General features: G+C 33.2%; 1 protein-coding gene across 3 annotated transcripts in view; it reads left to right on the forward strand.

The window, feature by feature from the left end:
- Positions 1-19,133, forward strand: part of LOC101741577 (semaphorin-2A) — a 74,144-nt gene extending 55,011 nt beyond the window's left edge. For 2 of the 3 annotated variants that reach the window (XM_062671784.1, XM_062671783.1), the window contains exons 5-13: positions 251-481; positions 1,465-1,610; positions 2,307-2,422; positions 4,872-5,026; positions 6,688-6,868; positions 9,152-9,427; positions 12,474-12,608; positions 13,460-13,568; positions 16,516-19,133. In XM_062671784.1, coding sequence (XP_062527768.1) covers positions 251-481; positions 1,465-1,610; positions 2,307-2,422; positions 4,872-5,026; positions 6,688-6,868; positions 9,152-9,427; positions 12,474-12,608; positions 13,460-13,568; positions 16,516-16,590 — 1,424 coding nt within the window. In that variant the 3' untranslated portion in view covers positions 16,591-19,133. The remainder of the gene's footprint in view (positions 1-250; positions 482-1,464; positions 1,611-2,306; positions 2,423-4,871; positions 5,027-6,687; positions 6,869-9,151; positions 9,428-12,473; positions 12,609-13,459; positions 13,569-16,515) is intronic. The other variant, XM_004927806.5, reaches the window with a different exon arrangement.
- The last annotated feature ends 624 nt before the right edge of the window (positions 19,134-19,757 follow it).

A 19,757-nucleotide genomic window follows, 5' to 3' on the forward strand; every position in this document is an offset into this window, starting at 1 on the left:
TGAGACGTTCATTATATTAATAGAGGTATGTAGGGACGTACCGTCTTTTGTCCCTTATTCTGTAGTTTCTTTTATGAACCTACGATAAAACCTATGGATTTGCGATTACATTTTATGTTTGGGGTATAAAGCAACCCACAGCTTAACTATTGATCCAGAGCAGATTTTCTTTTATTGCTAATAGAATTTTTTACTATAATTTACTGTTTAATTATTAGTAGGGCTTTGAAGCTTTGTTTATTTTTTTCAGAAACAAATTTCGTTGGTTCATTTGATGTGGGTGAATATGTTTACTTTTTCTTCCGCGAGACAGCGGTGGAGTTTATGAACTGTGGTAAAGCAGTATATTCAAGAGTAGCCAGAGTTTGTAAACAGGATAACGGAGGGAAACATATCCTCAGTCAAAATTGGGTCACTTATCTTAAAGCAAGACTTAATTGCAGCATACCTGGAGAATTTCCTTTTTATTTTGATGAAATACGTAAGTGAAAAATTCTGATTTTTATAAGATAACGTCTAACTTTAAGCTTGGTTAAGTTATATATATTTAAAATAACAGTCTTCATTCTTTAAGTATAGTCAATCAAAATGCGGGTAAATCCCACGTTTGCATATGATATTATATTCAATGATAACTTCATTTTAAAAATAATCTACAGGCGCGGTTCGGAGCTGATAGTTAAATTTTTAGTTATATTGATTTAAACTAAAAACTTTAAATTCTTTGTCTAATTTCGAGACCGGTATGAAGCTACAAAATCTCGATATAGTCAAATAATTTAAGTCGATTATGCACAAATGAAGTTTAAAATCTATAACGAATAAACTATTTTATTTAGTTTCTTGATCTCTAAGGATTTATATATCAAGTTAAAAAGTATTTTTGATTTTTGAGTTTGTTATACATATACATTTCGTTTAATATTTACTAAGCCTCTATTTGCAAATTGAGCTAAGTACGGTTTAATACCAAACCTTCTCAAAATAAATTTCTGTTCGGATTTCACATTTTGAGTCTTTCGTAGAATAATTATAAATATTATTTAATTACTCTGTTACATAATCAATTATAAACAATATAAAACGAATTTTGGTTTATACAGTGCTTTGTATATTTCAGACATATTTAAATGTGATTTTATATTTGTTACTAGCTGACCCGGCAGACTTCGTAGTGCCTCAATCGATAAATAAAAGACCTAAGCTTTTGTATAAAATAAACTTAAAACAAACAAAAGAAATTTTGATATTTATCTACATTTTAAACCTTCTCTGTACTTCTACAAATAATTCAAGACCAAAATTAGCCAAATCGGTCCAGCCGTTCTCGAGTTTTAGCGAGACTAACGAACAGCAATTCATTTTTATATATGTAGATAACCCTAATTGTTTTCAGTTTTGTGTTAAGGCTATATTTATATTGGATTAAAGTAACGAAGTAAATTCTCTTTTAATTTTAAACAGAAAGTGTACATCAAATACCGGGGGATACGAGCCGGTTTTACGCGGCGTTCACGACGGGCGCCAGTGATGGCCTCATAGGATCCGCGATATGCACTTACACTATGGACGATATACAGGAGGCTTTCGCGGGAAGATTCAAAGAACAGGCTAGTGCATAAATTTCGAGTTTAACGTCCGGCCCGTTTCTGAAATATGTCGAGCTAGCTTTGTTCGCGCTGTTCGGAGAATCGATCGATATAAAAGTGAAGGGCACAAAGACGTATAAATCTGACATCATAATTTTCCTTATCCATTGGTTGTAATGTGTAATTTGAAACGTTTTCACTGTCACTTATAAGAAAAAGTCAAAAAGATTACATGAAAATAAATTATTGGTATTTTTTCTTTTTCGCATAGACGGGTTAAGGCGACAAGCTCACTGCCGTACTGGTGTAAAATGATTGCAGAGGTCAATAGACATCATTACATGAACGCCACCTGCCATGAGACATCAGGTCTAAATCTCAATTTTATAGTATAACAGCTGCCCAAGTCTTCAAACCGGAAAGCTTGACTACTTCGCGACATAAATAGACAATACTGTGGTACCCACCCTGCGGTCCCACAAAACCCAGTATTGCTACATAAATATCGGTCGACTACATATACATACATATTAAATAAAAAAAATGTTTTATTGCCATTGTAGGCAGACGAGCATACGGCCCACCTGATGGTAAGTGGTCACCGTCGCTCATGGACGTCAGCAATGCCATGGGCAGAGCCAAGCCGCTGCCTACCATTGAAAATTCAGATTGAGTTGTTATATCCTATGCACTACATAACTGAATCAATTGGCACAGGCTTCGTCAAGTTCAGCATGGCTTCCAGTGCTGCGAGCTCGAGTGCCAGTGCCACGTCCCGGCACTTGCGTCAATAAAACCGAAGCTTTACCAGACAATGTCCTCAACTTTATAAGGTATGAATTTTTAACTTATCTCTTAGGGTTTATTACGACTTACCAACATATTGTGGAGGTATTATTAGGAAATAGAGACGCGATTGGTAGGAGAGAGGAAAATTGAAGACTGTTAATAATAGTCCTTTAATATAAATGAAATCAACAGCATGGCCCATCGTCTCTAAAGATTATTATTGTTAAATATGCGGGTATACGCATTTTATGTAGCAATTTCAAGAATACTCAGCATTTTCAAATATCGCAGTAATTAAACCTATGTTTTTTTTCCTACCTATTCGTTGATAGTCTAAGGGGCTATTATTCTAGCTACTCGCGAACGGGCAAATCCGTGTTGTAAAACTTCGGCTAATATCTGACTTTAGTGTTCGGATATCATGTGGCATTTTAGAACAAAATTTTCATGTCGGAAGCGTTCAAACCAATAACGAATCGTGCGTTTGTTGTGTGTTCACTCCGTATATGTCATTAATGTTGTGAGCAGTTTGTGCGCCATTACTACCGCGACGGAACTCGTTTTCCATAATTACACGTATTTTTATCGTATTCATATTGATGAAAAAGATAAAAATATAGTGAAAATAAAACGATAATCCATAAACACTGGACTAAATTTGAATTTAGACATTATTGTCAGCCATATGTATATAGCCTTTCAAATGGCCAGTACTGTAAAACGGCAACTTCATAGGTAAAAATCTTATCTATACTAATACTTAGTCTGGCCATAAATACTGTTACAAAGGGAAAAAAAATTCTATGGCAAATAACATTTATTACTTTTACAGTGTGTTAGTTTAGGTCTTATTGCACCTATTAATAGCCCGGTACACACACATTTTACTAATACCAAACGTATGGAGAGTTTTAAAAATTGCATTTGGCTCCATACCTAATTTGTGTAATACAATCACAGCGATTCAGTTCTCTTTATCACCCTACTCCATTTTAATATCGCAAAATATTGTACAATGTATTGGCGCCAAAATGAGAAAACTCAATGAGCAATCATATAAAAATGACAGATTCCAAATTCAAATGTACTATTTTGTTTATTTTTAATTGTAACAGTATTTATGGCCAGACTAAGTATATAAATCTACAGTGGTTTTTACGGATGTTCCTTTATAACTACTGAACCATGCATCCGATTGACTTGAAACTTGGTATCCATGTAGAAAATACAAGTACTTAATGGATAGGTAATCTATCATCACAGCACACATCTATATGATTGTTGGACTCCCTAATAATAATTACAATAAATAATCATGTTAATTTTAAATGCCCAGCGAAGCGGGCGAGTACGGCTAGTATAATATATATCTTTTAATTTGATTTTTCCTTCGTATAATTATTAAAACTTCAAATAATACTTGAATTCGATGATAATAGCGTTCCGATTTAAAACATTTTTTCTACATATTGTTCGTGACTAATCTGCGGCCTAACGATAAAGTCGTACGGTGTTTATACATATATCAATCGACAAATCGACTAACTATGGCGGGATACTAATCTTGCAGATGAGTAACAGTTTTTCTAGTTAATCTGTACATGATACATGAAGTACTACCACGGTAAAGCTGTAAAATTTTGTAATAGAAATGAAACGATAAATTTATAAAATTTTCATACCTATTGGTACTAGGAAATTTTAGGAACCCGCATGGATATCGCATGTATATCGCAAGTCTACCTATTTACCTAGTTACCAGTTAATACTAGTTAATACTCCAGTCGTGGCTGAGCCATTACTCGCCGACCTGTCCTGGTGAAACTGTAAAGTCACCTGTAATCCTTCCTTTTAAAAAAATAAATAAACAATACTAGGTGAAATAAAAAAAAAAACATAAAATCACATATTGAGACGTTCTTATATCTTTTTTAGTTGTATAGGGAAGAAGAAAAACTACTAATACAAATTTAAATTATTTGTTACCCGTTTTCGAGTATTTAACAATGAAAATTGGATCTCCACGTACAAAACTTGAGAATGTCTTATTTATTTTTTCACTTCTAAATCCCATTTTGCACACATGGCCCCTGAATTTAATATAAAGTGTACGAACCGAAAATTAATTAAAACGTATGAATTGAAGCAATCGAAAATCTAGTTATACCTTCCCCGGGGTCTAATTTCAACAAGGCTAGAGGCTTCGCATTAGTTTCGCGACGCGCGTGTTCTCTAATTGGGTCACATGCCTTAATTGATGGTGCGGTGCGTGAACCGTACACATTGAATCTTAGCTCCACTCTATATTCCATTTCGGGAAACAACGTCTACGTGTGGAGAGCATTGAAAGTAGGAATTATAGCACATATTACTTACTATCTGTGATATAATTCCAGTTAGGTTAATGTAAGCACTTAAAACTGGCGTCGGAGTTCCCCTGTTCATAAAAGACGACACATACAAATTTTATGTTTTGTTTATTTTGTTATTCAGGTCTCACCCGTTGATGGATTCAGCTGTGCGACACGACGGTGATGCACCTGCTTTCTACAAGCGTGATCTGGTGCTCACCACTCTTGTAGTAGACAAACAGTTTGTTGACATGCTGGGAGATGACATCACGTACACAGTATTTTATGCCGGAACTAGTAAGTTTGCTTACCACTTTGATAGTTTCGATAATAACAAGTTTTAGGAACGCATGACAATTGTGGAAACTTAAGAACTAACGTCGGTTTAGTGATTAAGAGTTTAACCCGTTTACTGCTATGCAGGTCACCTGTGCCCTACGCGGCGCACTGAAGTATAATAACCGGCAAACTTCTTGAGCATTTGTTGACGTAGTGGGGGTAAGTTTGCGCATGGTACACTCACGTGCAAAAACATTACTTACTCTGCGTCATAATGCTATTAAATTATTAAAATCAACATATGTATTTATTTATATATTTATTAGAACATCTACAAAACATATAGGTTAATAATTGTAATAATTTAATCTTGGGGTAAAATAGATATTCCTTCTATTAAGTCAAAACTAGAGCTGTTGCCAGGTCTTGGTTCAGTTAAAGCGAAGCTGGTATTTGTAATTTTTTTTTCGTTATCATAATCTTGACCATCATCATCATCACTGTTTTCATCACCCGAGTCGCTATCATCGTGATGAGTCGACATAGGGCTCATCGGCGTAGTTTACAACTCGGTCGATTCGGTCTTCTTTTTTGTCTATAATTAATTATTTTTTGAAGATATTCGATTCGTAGTAATCGAATGTTACTTTTTTCATTTACCAGCTTCCGATTATTTTCTGTTCTTTTTTTCCATCTGAAGCCTAGCTCTTTCATAATTCGTCGTAAGCTTCATTCCGAGCCATTAAAATTTATATCTTCTTTAAATTCTTCGAAGCCTTTCTACGGTACGGAGTTTCGCTGCTTGTTATGTAGTTATTATGATTACATATTTTTATTACAGATTGAACGAAACTATCCATTCCGGTAACTTTCTTCTTCCCTGATCTTTTCTTACCCGGAGTCCGAAACACGGCGAGCAAGCCAGAGCCTTTAGCTTCGTTAATAATGCACCTAACAGTACTCACTGATGTTTTTGTTGCTTCCGAAGTCTGTTTTAATTTTTCCATATCATTCTTCCCCTGTTTTATAATGAAGCAATATACGTCGTACACAAATTTTCTACCCTTTCTTTTAAGTACTACACCAGTTTGTCACGGCATAGTGTATGTTTTATAAAAAATCAACAAACACTCAACAAATAGCAATGGCAACAAAGTCCACAAGCAATTATAACAAATAACTTAACGATTAATAACGATAGACTTTCCACTGTACGCAAGCGTACTTTTGGGAGCAAGCGGAATGAGGGCGCGGTGCGGGACGCAAGGTTCGACTGATCTACCAATAACGCGCTCGATACGATTTCCCCTGCCGTCGCGCCTCACCCTCACCACCAAAGTGACCTAAAATTCGGTTCTGCGCAGTCAAGGTCATTTGCTCAAGAAGTTTGCCGATTACTATACTTATGTCGATTTCTATTACTAAGGCGCCTAGATTGCCTGACTTTGCCTTCTTTTGTTTTTAATGTATGCTTTAGTCTTTTAGGTCACTTAGAAATAGATTCATTCTCAGTTTCTTCGGATTCGTCTTTCTTAGACTCTACTACGAGTACATATTCCAGCGCCAAATAGAGATCGACAGGGCGACAATCGCGTAGGGCACCGGTGACCTACACGGCAGTTAAAGGGTTAAGATAAAACATAAATACGGATATAAAAGTGTGATCCTTTTCAATGAAGATGCAGGCGAAGTATATAAGATAGTGCAGTGGGCGGGAGGGGGCGCTCGTGTGGCTGATGTATGGCTGGCCGCCGCAGCAGAGCCTATTCGCGCCCTCGCACTCGCACGCACTCAACACGCGCTGTACCTAGCCACTGATCATAGATTAAGAGAACTACCACTAAGAGCTTGTGCTCATCGGTAAGTAATCTATGTATAGAAAATCCAATGTGTATATATTCTGTGGATAAATTTCGATGAAATTTTCAGAAAACATTCAATTTATATTAGCTTAGATAGTGATGCAAGTTTGGTAGTGATTGGACCAAAGTCAAAGCAAATATGTATTGGCCAAAAAAACAATCCCGGTTTGTTTGGTAAACTGATATTTTTTTCAACTAAGTGAACAAATTCACTATGTGCCTTATATACAATTTGTTGCATACAAATACGACGGCTACAGAAAGTTTTTGTTCAAGTCTACATAGATAAAAGTATATCTGGCTTATACTTAGGTAGACGTCTACAAAACTTATCCGGTGATAAATTTGGCCTTCACTCAAGGGTATTGGCAATGCTAGAATAGTAAGCCGCTATCTACCACCAAGTAATGGCTTCAATTCTCGGTTGGAGCACGTTGAGGAATAACGCGGAGAAGAGTCGTTAAATTTCGAAGACCAGAAATCAATACAACTATATATTAAAACAGTAGAGTCCGTAGGTTTGTACAAACATGGACGAATAGCAAAAAAATATAAGTATAACTAAAGAAGAGTAATGTAAAATAAACCAGCTAATCTTTTTTTCGTCTATCTGTCTTTTCATTTGTTTATTCGGATACCGATTGGTTTTTGATGTAGTTTTCATAGGTGGACAGAGATTAATTTGGACCACAATGTAGACTCATATAATTAGTCTGCTTTTTTTCAAATGTCCAACAAAGTTTTATGCTCTTCCGCTATAGAAGGTACACGAAAAATAATATGATTCATACGAAAATAGCTCTGTTTGTTACGTTTTCACGCACAAACATATTTTGATGTAATTTTGTAGGTCAATAGTTTGAATATTAAATTTTAATACGACGTTTACTTTTGAATTGAATTACAACTATAAAACTTATAATAAAAAACGAGTAGTTTTTTTTTCAAAATCGATTTAAGTCATCTAACGAGTATACAATCGTTGTGTATTTGATTTGAATGTATTAATAACTACCTATTGATCGTTACCTTCACGCTGTGTAGAAAAGTACAAATACATTATCACTACATAGTATTTATAAAGCAAAGTCGCTTTCTCTGTCCCTATATCTGTCTGTCCCTATGTATGCTTAAATCTTTAAAACTACGCAACGGATTTTGATGCGGTTTTTTTTAATAGATAGAGTGATTGAAGAGGAAGGTTTATATGTATAACAACATCCATTGAATATTGGAGAAACCAATAATAAATTACAGTTTCCGAAGCGAAGCGAGGGCGGGTCGCTAGTTGATAAAAAAACAAACCATTACATTTATATGATTCGTGACTGTAACAATGTTTGAATGTATTCCCTTAATACGTATTTGAGATACGGTTTAAAAGAGACACGCTTCGTTTGTTTACCTGAACACAATACGTACATACGTTCACGTAAATAAAAGTTCATGACAGTTTTGTCGTAAAGAAGAAAAAAAAATACAATGTACAAAACGAGTTTTCGTAAATAAAGCAAGATTACCTATTTATCCTTGTTACTGCCATAATAAAACTTCTCGGGATGTCTTTCAAAAGGAATTACCTAAGCATAAAAGTCTTCCTACAAGTCGGAATAAATTTTTCAACAGACAAGGCGACTGCGTGCTCGCCTCTTGTACCTTTTCTTATTGCTAATACATAATACACCTAAATCATTATATCAGTTATTACTCTCTACAAAAATACTTTGAGGTCTAAGTTGATGAGTAATTTAGCAATATACTTATTAAATTAAAAATAAAAGTAGAAGATAGAAACTGGAATCATAGATAAGACAGATCGTCTATATGTTTCCAATTTAAGAAATAAAATATTTTGTTCTACGATCGCGGCCGAAAATTATGAATTAATTATTAATAGCTACAATATACAATCTGTTTTAATTAAGTAAAACTGTGTTTGATACAATATTTTGTTCTTAGTAAATACTATATTAAGGGGTGAAAGGTTATTTGGTTTAAGCGACATTTTTGCAATTTTACAGGAGATTCATGGACAGTTTGTAAAAAATATTACAATAAAAAGCTTCTTTACCTATTTGAATGAGGTAAACTTAATTGAAGTTCAATTAAACACATCGAATTGTTGATACTAATACCAAATAAAACGGACCTTTAATTATAAAGATAAATCTCACGTATTTACCAAAATTTCGCTTAAACGAAATACCCTTGACCCTTTGATATGGGTTTTATAGAAAAAAAAAAAACACTCCGTGTATATATTGTGCAATATTTTTTCTAGTTACGATAGCTGCGTGCGTTGTGTACTAGATCCGTACTGTGGTTGGGACAAAGAAGTAGGGGCGTGTCGTCCGTACACTCCCGGCCTACTTCACGACGCCACAAACTCAACTCCTTCGATATGCGAGGCTAGTGCCCCTCTGAAAACTGTGAAGGCGAGCTACGGCCAAAGCGTCCATTTAGCGGCCTTCGGGAAGACGCCGGATGCACTGAAAGACCAATACGTCGTATGGTTTCATCATTCCAGAGAGAAGGGACGGTACAAAATTAATTTCAAGTAAGTTTTCTTTTGTTTTTGTTATTGATTAGACGGGTGAATGATTTCATGGTCAATCGGGTGTTATATGGTTACCGGAGCCCATAAAAGTTGCTGTAGATGCCATTGAGTCATGAGTTCTAAGTCTCAGTACAATAGCTGCCCACATTTCAAACGTATTACTATTGGCGGTAAAAATAGACTAGGAGGTTGTACCTACCCGCACGGGCTCACAAAGCGCTCTAACTTTTTTTTTTTTTTTTTTTTTATTGCCTTTGTAGGCAGACGAGCATACGGCCACCTGATGGTGAGTGGTTACCGTCGCCCATGGACTTCAGCAATGCCAAGGGCAGAGCCAAGCCGCTGCCTACCCTAACTCAAGTGATTACGCAAATTATTCTTTTTGCGATTTCTTTTTTATTACACGGTGTTATAACTTCCTCGCTGAAGTCATAGTCATGAGTCAAGCACGTATTTCGTTAGAAAAAATCGTCACTGCTCGCGGGACTCGAACACCGGCATAGTCCCATCGCTCGATACGAATGCACCGGGCGTCTTACCGATCCTTTAAGGTGCGACGAACTCAATCTAAATTTAAAAATTGCTTTGTCTGAAAACAAATCATACATAATATTATTATGATCAAAGAAAAAACATGTTCAGAATAAAGAGTTTTGAACTATTATCCTTACTTATTTGGCGAAATATACCATATCATTATATTATTATTATATTTATTATTAATCAACATCGATATGGCATCATATGTGTGCCATACAAAAGCTTTGTATAACTGCTCAATAATTTGCGGGAAAAGGACAGAACTACGCGCCGATTCATAATATTTCTTCAATATACATGAGCATTTCTCAAAATAAATGCACCGCCAATAAAATAATGTACTAAAATAAAAATGTTAAACTAAAGCATTTTTTTTGTTTTCATTTGTAGATAGGTGTCTAAAGATTTTGAATATGATGTTTGTTCTGAGGTTTAATATGTAATAAAGTAGAGAAATGTGTAGAAATATACCAAGGGCGGAGAAATATTCTTATTTTGTTACCGTCTATCAATTACGTTAATTAAAACACCAAATCAATTTCGTCAACTTTTATGCATTTCAACAGGGTGACATAACCATCATTTTACGTGTCTATAAAAAACTGTTAACATTTACAGCAAAATGTTACTTATATAAGTTGTAATATATCCTTTACGTTACCATTTGCCCACAACTTTGTTTTAAAATTACAGTAAAGAAGTTTTGATGTTGTTTTATTTTTAAATACGTTCACAAATGAAATAACAATACACTTCTTTTACTTTTTTTAAAAAAATTGCAGGTTTTAAGATAATAAATAAAAAAATTGAAAAGAAATACGTGTCCGCTTTTATGGGACAGTAACAAAAATGGAATACTGGTAACAAACTAGGATTTTATAAGGCTAGTTTTCGAAGTAGTTCAAATTATAATAAACTTTGACCCGTGTAAACATTTTTCGTTTAAAAAATACCCTATTCAAATATTTAGGAACATTTACGAGTAGGTAACAAAAATATCGTTTCAGTTCTTTTTTAATCATAATGAAAAGGAGGCCTAACGGTTTCTAATTCAGTAAAAACCTTTAATAGCAATAATCACATTCATCGGCTGGATAGTGATCGTATAAATCATAATCACATCTTTGGCACCAGAAAAATGGACAACGTAATAATATTTTTATTTCTACAGCTTTCATACTTGAAATTTAGCCCACCACATCAGAAGGAATATCATGCAGTAGTTCTCTCTTTACTATGATCGCACTTTTAGATTAAAACAAGCAGATATTTAAAAGCCGCATTTGTTTTTAAATAAACTAATCAAACTGATAGAAAAATACTAACAAAAAACTCCCAATCTATTTCATAGTACAAATCTGTAATAGTACAACAAAAAAACAAAGAAATTGACGCCGTTGTAATTGCAATAATTATTATAAAATTTATTTAAACAGAAAGTTAAATAATAATAATAATATATTATATATACTCAGCCTAATGATTTCCTATTTTGTTACTCTCTTTTCCATTTATACGTTACCACACAAAAGTAACAAAAAAAGAAGTAACAAATCAAGAACAACATGTCATTTTATTTGTAAACACATGCAACTCACACGATTACTCTTATTTCGATTTGATTAACGAAATCAAGAATGGGAGCTTTAATAGTAGGTTAAGTGAAATAACAATAAAATCTGCACTTATCTATGTTTTATGAGTAACAAAGGTGGAATTTTTTTCTGACCGCTAGTTTCAATATTGACTTTTACCGTTCGTACCGGCACCAGAAAGAACTAGTCGAAATTAAAACAAGACGGATGCCAAGCCGGCTAATGCTACCATTATTCTAAAATATAATTGCATTAATCGATTCTCATATTTCTTCAGAATTATGGTAACAAAAACTGGAATTTCTAGGTGGAACTTTTTACGGGACAAGTTAAAATCATTAATTAGAAATTTAATTATAAAGTAATGCTAAAAAGGATGTTTTAGGATGAATTGTGACTTTTGGCTATAAATAAATAATATTTTTTATTTATACAATGCCCATGTCCATTCAACTAAAGATCGATGGTTTGGTAAGATATTGAGATTAGGACACTGCACTTTTCATACAACTGGTTGAAGCTGATTTATGATATATATTTTTAATGAAAAAATCTCATTGTATTTATATCTGTTTTTTTTCCTTTCTAATAAGTAGAGTAGTTATACTGCTTACACAATTTATAAAAAGTAGTAATGAACTAATATATTAGCCGGAACAAAATATTAAAAAAATGGGACAGAGGCTAAAGTCTATTGTGCAATAATTTTGAGAAATGCTCACATATTAATTTTAATTACAATCTTCAAGCTCGTTGGCTATTGTAAAGCATATTACTTATTATTTTTTGTTACAACGATGAATTTAATAGCTTCCGATTGTCATCAAGGGCTAACTTTGGTACGCTATTTTGAATTATTAGGTATATTTTTGTTAAAACTCATCACAGAAGTTTATTTCACAATTATTCAGCTGGGATCGAGTGCTACAAACATCGGAGCGAGGTCTCGTTCTACTCTCTGTGTCCGACTCGGACCGAGGCCGATACGAATGCTACTTTGGACCTTCTCTTGTGGCTTCATACAATCTAGATATTGATATACACAGGTTAGTAACAGTCAAGGTAGGTTTATTTTTTTATTGCTTAGATGTGTGGACGAGCTCACAGCCCACCTGGTGTTAAGTAGTTACTGGAGCCAATAGATATCTATAACGTAAATGCGCCATCCACCTTGAGATATAAGTTCTAAGGTCTCAAGTATAGCTACAACGGCTGCCCCACCCTTCAAACCAACACATTACTGCTTCACGGCAAAAATAGGCAGGGTGGTGAGGGGATAGGGATATCCGTGCGGACTCACGACAGGTCCTACCACTAGTGATTACGCATATTAAAATTTTGCGGGTTTGATTTTTATAACACGATGTTATTCCTTCACCGTGGAAGTCAATCGTGAATATTTGTTGAGTACGTATTTCATTAAAAAAATTGGTACCAGCCTGGGATTCGAACACCGGTGCATCGCTCAACACGAATGCACCGGACTTTTTATTCTTTAGGCCACGACGACTATGTTCTCTAGGTTCTAGGCTTAGAAATTTCTTGATTTTTTGGACTTGTCTGCGGACTTCTAGGTGTTTAGCTGTTAAATGAGCTCATAGATAAAGTTAAGCTATCTTATATTCATCTTAGATTAGTTTGCCACAAATCACATTGTACATGTAATGCTGATTAATGCAAAGTTTCGTGTTTTGTCTGTATTAAATGGAAGATATTTTATAGTAGTTAATGACAGTGTCATAAATAATATAGACGTTTAAAAGTTGCAGGAAATACTTAAAAATTCTAATTTTTTTAAACCAATAGTTACAAATTTTCAAAACGTAGAAAAATTTTCTTAGTAATTTTGTTATTGTTTTTAACCTTTTTTATATATGAATATTTTCTGTTTTATAAGGTGTACACAACCGAGTAAAACTCAAGAATATAAACAAGTGTATTCCGATTGGTGTCATGAGTTCGAGAAATACAAGAACGCTATGAAAGTATGGGAGTCACGGCAAATGGTAAGTTATTGGTAGTAACAATAAAGCTTTTATTGGCATAACTTTAATTTATATAAAACATCGATCGAAGTAGATAGTTGATTGTCATATCTCTTATAATTTCTGAAGGAATCACGAATTTGCTTCATAGTGTCTACAGTATGGCTTTCTCGAAGCCGAAACGATAATAAACTACCTCAGCATAAAAAGGAACAGAAGAAACAATAATACTTTGCTAGGCTTAATAAATATTCATCATTTACGGAACTTAGTAAATCATCTAATTCTAACCGAAAGCAGTTTGCGGAGCCCACGTTGTACAAAACCGTGCGTCAACTGATTTTGATTGTAATACATTGCGTGTTGTGCGTAAACGTTGTCAAATATATTTTTTTCATTCACGGTTTTAGAGTTATCGTATCTACGAACACCAGAATTGTAGCTTGCCATGTTGTTGTTGTTGTAGTCCTAGGGTACCGCGCTGGTAAAGAGGGCCCTCACAAGTTGTCTCCACTTAACCCTGTCTAGCGCTTGCTCCTTGACATTACTCCAGGTCACATCGGCAGTCTGCCTTAGGGAATGGTTTCTCGAAAATCAATCAATAATGTAATCCTGGTTCTGTATCAAACTTTTCGCAGTATCAGTATCTAAATCTGTTTCAGTAAAAAATCTGTTGTACCAATTGTATAATGCTCTCTCTCACCGATTAACTTAAAATGAAATAAGTGCTCTTTCATATCAATAAATTTCGATGAGCATAAAATTTACGTAGTAATTTGTCTGTGGAAACAGAAATTAGGTAGGCAGTAAAATTAGGTAAAATTAAGTGCTCCTTATAATGCATGTTCACAACTTTTTCTCACGTCACTAATCTTTAGTTCACTAAAAGATTTGATTTATTAAAATTAAAAAATAATTTTATAATGAGCTTTGAAAATTCTTAAAACACGATATGTGATACCTTTAAAATTAATGTTGCATCGAAACATTGCTAGCTAAGATCTTCCGATTTAATTTTACGACACCACGTACTCACTATAAAATAAAATCCATATCATCGGCACGCAATAAACAACATGTTGTTACTATTGATTACAATAATTTCTTATCGTATACCACATGTTTTATTTCCAAACCACAATTTCTTTTATTACAGTCAATTTACTGCTTTCAACGTAACAACTTCTAATAATGATTAGTTAACCGAATAAAGTGCGCGCGTAATTGCTTTAATTACGATTTCGTGATGTAATTGAAAGTAAAAAGTTTACGATTCTGAGGGGATTTTTATAATTCATAATAGTACTGTTTCTATATAGTTCACACGAGTACCTACTATTCTAGATGAAGTGCATTCATTACATACATGCAAATAATCGTAAAACCCGGATCGCTGCGGAGAAAACAGATTTAAAGCTTTCTCATTTTATGAAATGGAATTTTATCAGTTCTACAAAATTTTAAATAGAATTAATTTGTACATAAAAATATGAATATACTTCTACAAATTTATATTATAAAAAAGGTTACCTATTTCAGTATCCTGTTTAATACACAGTTTAAAAAAAAACAATAATATTAGTTTTAAATTTGGAGCCTGTAACAATCTACTTGTGATATTAGTTTTCTTGTGATATTGAAACGAAGTGGGATTATGTAGAGAACAGAATTGTATTAATAAAGCAGAAGGGCTTTCCTATTCCTAGCAAGTGTAGTATTTGAAACAATGTACCGAACCATTAATAGGTCTTATGTTTGAGACAGAAATATCAGTCATAAAGTAAAATCATTTATCACGGGGCATCCAGAATCATGTCGCGCAATTTAAATGTTTACTTATACCGTGATCATTACCCAACCGATTTTCTTAGGTGATAGACTTAAAGATTAAATTTGTTTGTTTGTTGATGAGATTTTTTACCAAAGAGCAATATTTTGAAAAGCAAAATGACCGAGTTTATCTCGAAAGCTCTTTAATTAATTAATCAATCAATTAGTAGGGTCATTATCCACCTTTAATGATGGTTTGATGGGTTGTTCTTTGAGTTGATTTGTATCAAGGAGTTGACCGGGCCATATGTTTGTGAAAAAGCATAAACACATCATACCAGGTGCAAAAAAAGAGTTCTTTGCAGCAAAACTCATTATCGGTTTATAAAGTTTCATCAATATAAGAGTAGTTGAAAGTTTCTGACTTCATCAGTGTGGAACTTGGCGTGACTAGTCCCAATATTAATCAGTGTGATTATGCTTTATGTTGTCATCAATCAATAAGACATGATTTTAACGCCATGACAACTTAAAATCCTCAAAACGTTCAATCAGGTTCGTAATATCTAATTTGTTCATGAAGAAACTGTAATACAATTGGTAATTGGCAACAAGTATAATACATAAGGCTAATGAAGATAAATTTTAATGAGTTTCATAATTTTATATATTATTATATTGACATCTAAAGTAACGCACATCACAGTATTAAAAAAACTGTTTCGTATGGTAGAACAAAAAAGTTTTCCTTGTAAAAATATTTATGAGAAAGACTGTGTTTATTTTATATTTTATCAATAACATTTTCTCAATAGTATATGAATAGATAACCTGAAAGGATCATTTTATTTCGTAAGATAAGTGTAGCTCGATCCAATCCATCGCAAAGCAATATGGGTTGGAACGGGAAATCAAAATCGACCCTGGCTCAACAACAAACTAGATATTGAACCTGACTTCGGATCTGACCCTATTTCATGTAATGAATTCGATAAGTTCAGAAATGTTTTCGAAAAAATCCCCTGGAAATTTTAGGAGCTTAATACGAAATGCAAGATATTAAAATCTTCCCATTTAGAATTTTCAGTAATAGCAGTAGTCTTAGGTTTTGGTTGTGTTAAAGTAATTTTTACTGAGAAACTAGGTGTTTAAAATTTCAGTTACGAGATGAGCCATAGTGTTCTTTAAATTGTTACAGCAATGCGCGAAGGGCATGAATGCATCGAGTCAACAGAACAGTATGAACAACGAGCTCGTTGCGTCGCTGCGGTGATACAGCACAGTTAGTGATTAATGAACGATTACTCACGCCCGATCCACTGATCACACAAACTATCCGATACACAGATTCCCATAGTAATTTTGAGATCCCAATCTTTTCTGATATCTATCGTTAAGTATAATATTTTTTACGGCTTTCACGAGTCGTAGTCGTAATTAAAACTGTTTCTACAGATTGATTAATCTCGCATTTTTTCTTGTCATTGTACTAATATATATCAAAAGTTCCGAATACTTTACAGTTAATGTCTGTTACGGTTAATTTTAGAACAGTTTTTAAAATTAGAACAACTAAATATGTGTCTCATGTGCTTTTTCTTTCGCACGTGTTTTGGTTTTTAACTACAAACGAAACGCCTGAATCGTATCAGCCGGCCTGCATTTATTTTCAACGCTTATATTAACAACAGCCGACCGGTTGTTTCGAACCGTTCATTCGACATCATAACGTTCCTTCTGTCTCACAATATCCATTAAACAAACATTTCCACCGCTGATTCTGATGTTAGTAGGTCAGAGATCGAATATTCATGGTTCGAGAAGTGAAATCGAAAGGGGAGATAATGCAGCGAGGGGATGATCTGTTAAAATAGATTTGTTGTTCGTTCGCGGTGTTCTCCTCGTGTTGATGGATCACTGAATGTACGACTTTTACCCGCAACTTTTCTTTGTTGATAAAACATTGCACAGATAAATGGATCTTGTTGTTCAAATTCCCTTAATACTCGTAGAACGGTTTGCATTAAGCAATTTGTGTAATGAATTTTTATCTGAAAGTAATTTTCCATTTTTTAAATTGCCATCATTTTATAGAATAACGGTTGCAAAAGTATAAATGCTTTTGATCATAGTTAAACAGCTTGCATAAACTATTAAGCACATTTTCGCATATGACCAACAAACATAAATTCATCAGAAAAATATCGGATAGTTTGTAAAAACGTAGACGTTAAATTCTTTAAGCCATTAAGTACTGCTTGATGAAAGCGACTGAGTGTAAAGTGTAATTTACAGTTAACTTGTTTCGCATATGTCTTTGTTGCATTAAGTTTAATTAAAGTTTCATTAAAACTTCGATGGAACTTTCGTTTAGTTTTTAGATTGACCTTTCGACTTTTCGCAGTTCAGTAATTTTGAGTTTATTTCTATAATACATCATGTTTAATTTTGTTTATGTGGTAATTATAGTTTCAAGAAAACGTTAAAGGCAAATGTGATTATTGTAAATATTTGGATGATCTTAATAAAAATTATGAGGGTTTTGTACCATCAATACAAAATACTGTGATATCAGTTCTTGTTAAAATTTAAAACATACAGAAATAAGATTTAATTGGACAATTCATTTATCATTTCAGATGGTCGAATTGGATAATTAACTCTGTAATACATTGTATCGAAAGTTGAAATGATTGAAGCAAATATTTTTCCATTTCATGTTTACAAAAAAAATATTGAATTATGTATAAATTATAACTACGGAAACTTGAAACGAAATACGCTAAGATAAACCATGCTAATGGGATTTAATGAAAGTTAAAGCAAAAAAGGTTAAAAATTAAAGCAATATTAACGCCAATTTAGACGTAAGTTTAATGAATGTAAGGAAAAGCTTATTTGTACGTAAAGTGTTGAAGCTTAGAATTATTATTGTGACCTCGGTTAATGGCTCCACACTCACGCAGCGAGTGTTCGATAATGAATGTGTACAATTCGCGGTTCTTTATACACCTATGGTCGTCTCCTGCTCTAGTTATTCCTGAATCTTAAAAGATGTGACGAAGTGAGTGTGGATTCAGTTTTAAATTTCATTATGTTTAATCGATGTTTATAATTTGATCACTGTTCTGTTTTGAATACTAGCGGTTTCTGTTTCAAAATTTGATGTTACAGTTTCGTTGCCATAAAATGTAATTTTAGGCCGGACTTCGGACTTTGAAACCGAATTTAATAGTTGTTTATGTTAATTTCGGTTGTGTTTGTAAAAATCTCGCTAGAATAGTGCCTTGTGAAGCATGCTTACATTGTAATAAAAATCTTATTAAAATTTATTATTGATTAGATAGTATTTTTGTGTACCACTTAAATGAAATTTGATGGATGTAGGTGATAATTTCATTCGTGAACAAAAGCAATAATGATTCACTTATAAGGCTCCAGTATTATATAAAATTAAATACTTATATGCAACGGTAAGATAGTTATGTACTTAAGAGAAAATATTAGTGCTAGTGGTAAATAAATTATAATTATTTAATTATAACATGCTCTTCTAAAAACCGTTTTGCACCCAAATTATTTAGTGCGGTAGTTTTAAGATATTACTTTTTATGTTTATTGTTATGAGTATTATTTTGCATCTACCTAATTTTAAAGCTGCCAATGTAATTCATGGAAATGTAAATAATGATACAATTATATATTTAATAGATAAATTCGCTAATAAATTTCGTTTATGTAAAATATATATTGTAAAGCTTAAACATAAGCAATTGTTTTATAAAAAGAAAATGGAAATAAACTATTTTAGATCTAGTTGTATTTTTATTTGGATATCCCATCTCCTGTTCTTTCTGGATGAATAATAAAAAAAATTATTATATATTCACTAAATTTGCAATAAAAATGAGAAAAAATCATCACCATTATCATTATTATAATAGAGACACTAGTACTAAATGTATTTAGAACAACCCACATAACGTTATGTTTTTGGTAATTATTTAATTAAAAAAAATGCGAATCTTAATTTAAAATTCAATGCAAACTTTTTACTAGCTATGAAACGTTAATTTGATTATCGTAAACGGCGCCTGTCTTATATTGGTGAATATCATAGAATTTAATTGCCGGGGGAGACCGGAATAATTGGCGACTCGCTTGTAATGGCTACGGTTTACTGCCAAATTAATTGATTTCCTCTGCGGGCCAGTTGAATCTCGGCTCAACTCATTTTAGTGTAAATTACTAATATATTTTTTAAAATTTAATTAACAGTTTTTATAACATTCTTTTTATTACAAGATCGACTGTAGTGCTTAAAATAAATATGTGAATTGTCTTCATTTATAGCCCTGTACTAATTGTTGCCTTAGTCTAATTTTTTTCCGCAAATCAGTTGTGGAAGGGCAATATAGTTCACAAATACAAAAAACGTTA

The sequence above is a fragment of the Bombyx mori genome, chromosome 13, assembly GCF_030269925.1.
Source record: "Bombyx mori chromosome 13, ASM3026992v2".
Taxonomy (NCBI): domain Eukaryota; kingdom Metazoa; phylum Arthropoda; class Insecta; order Lepidoptera; family Bombycidae; genus Bombyx; species Bombyx mori.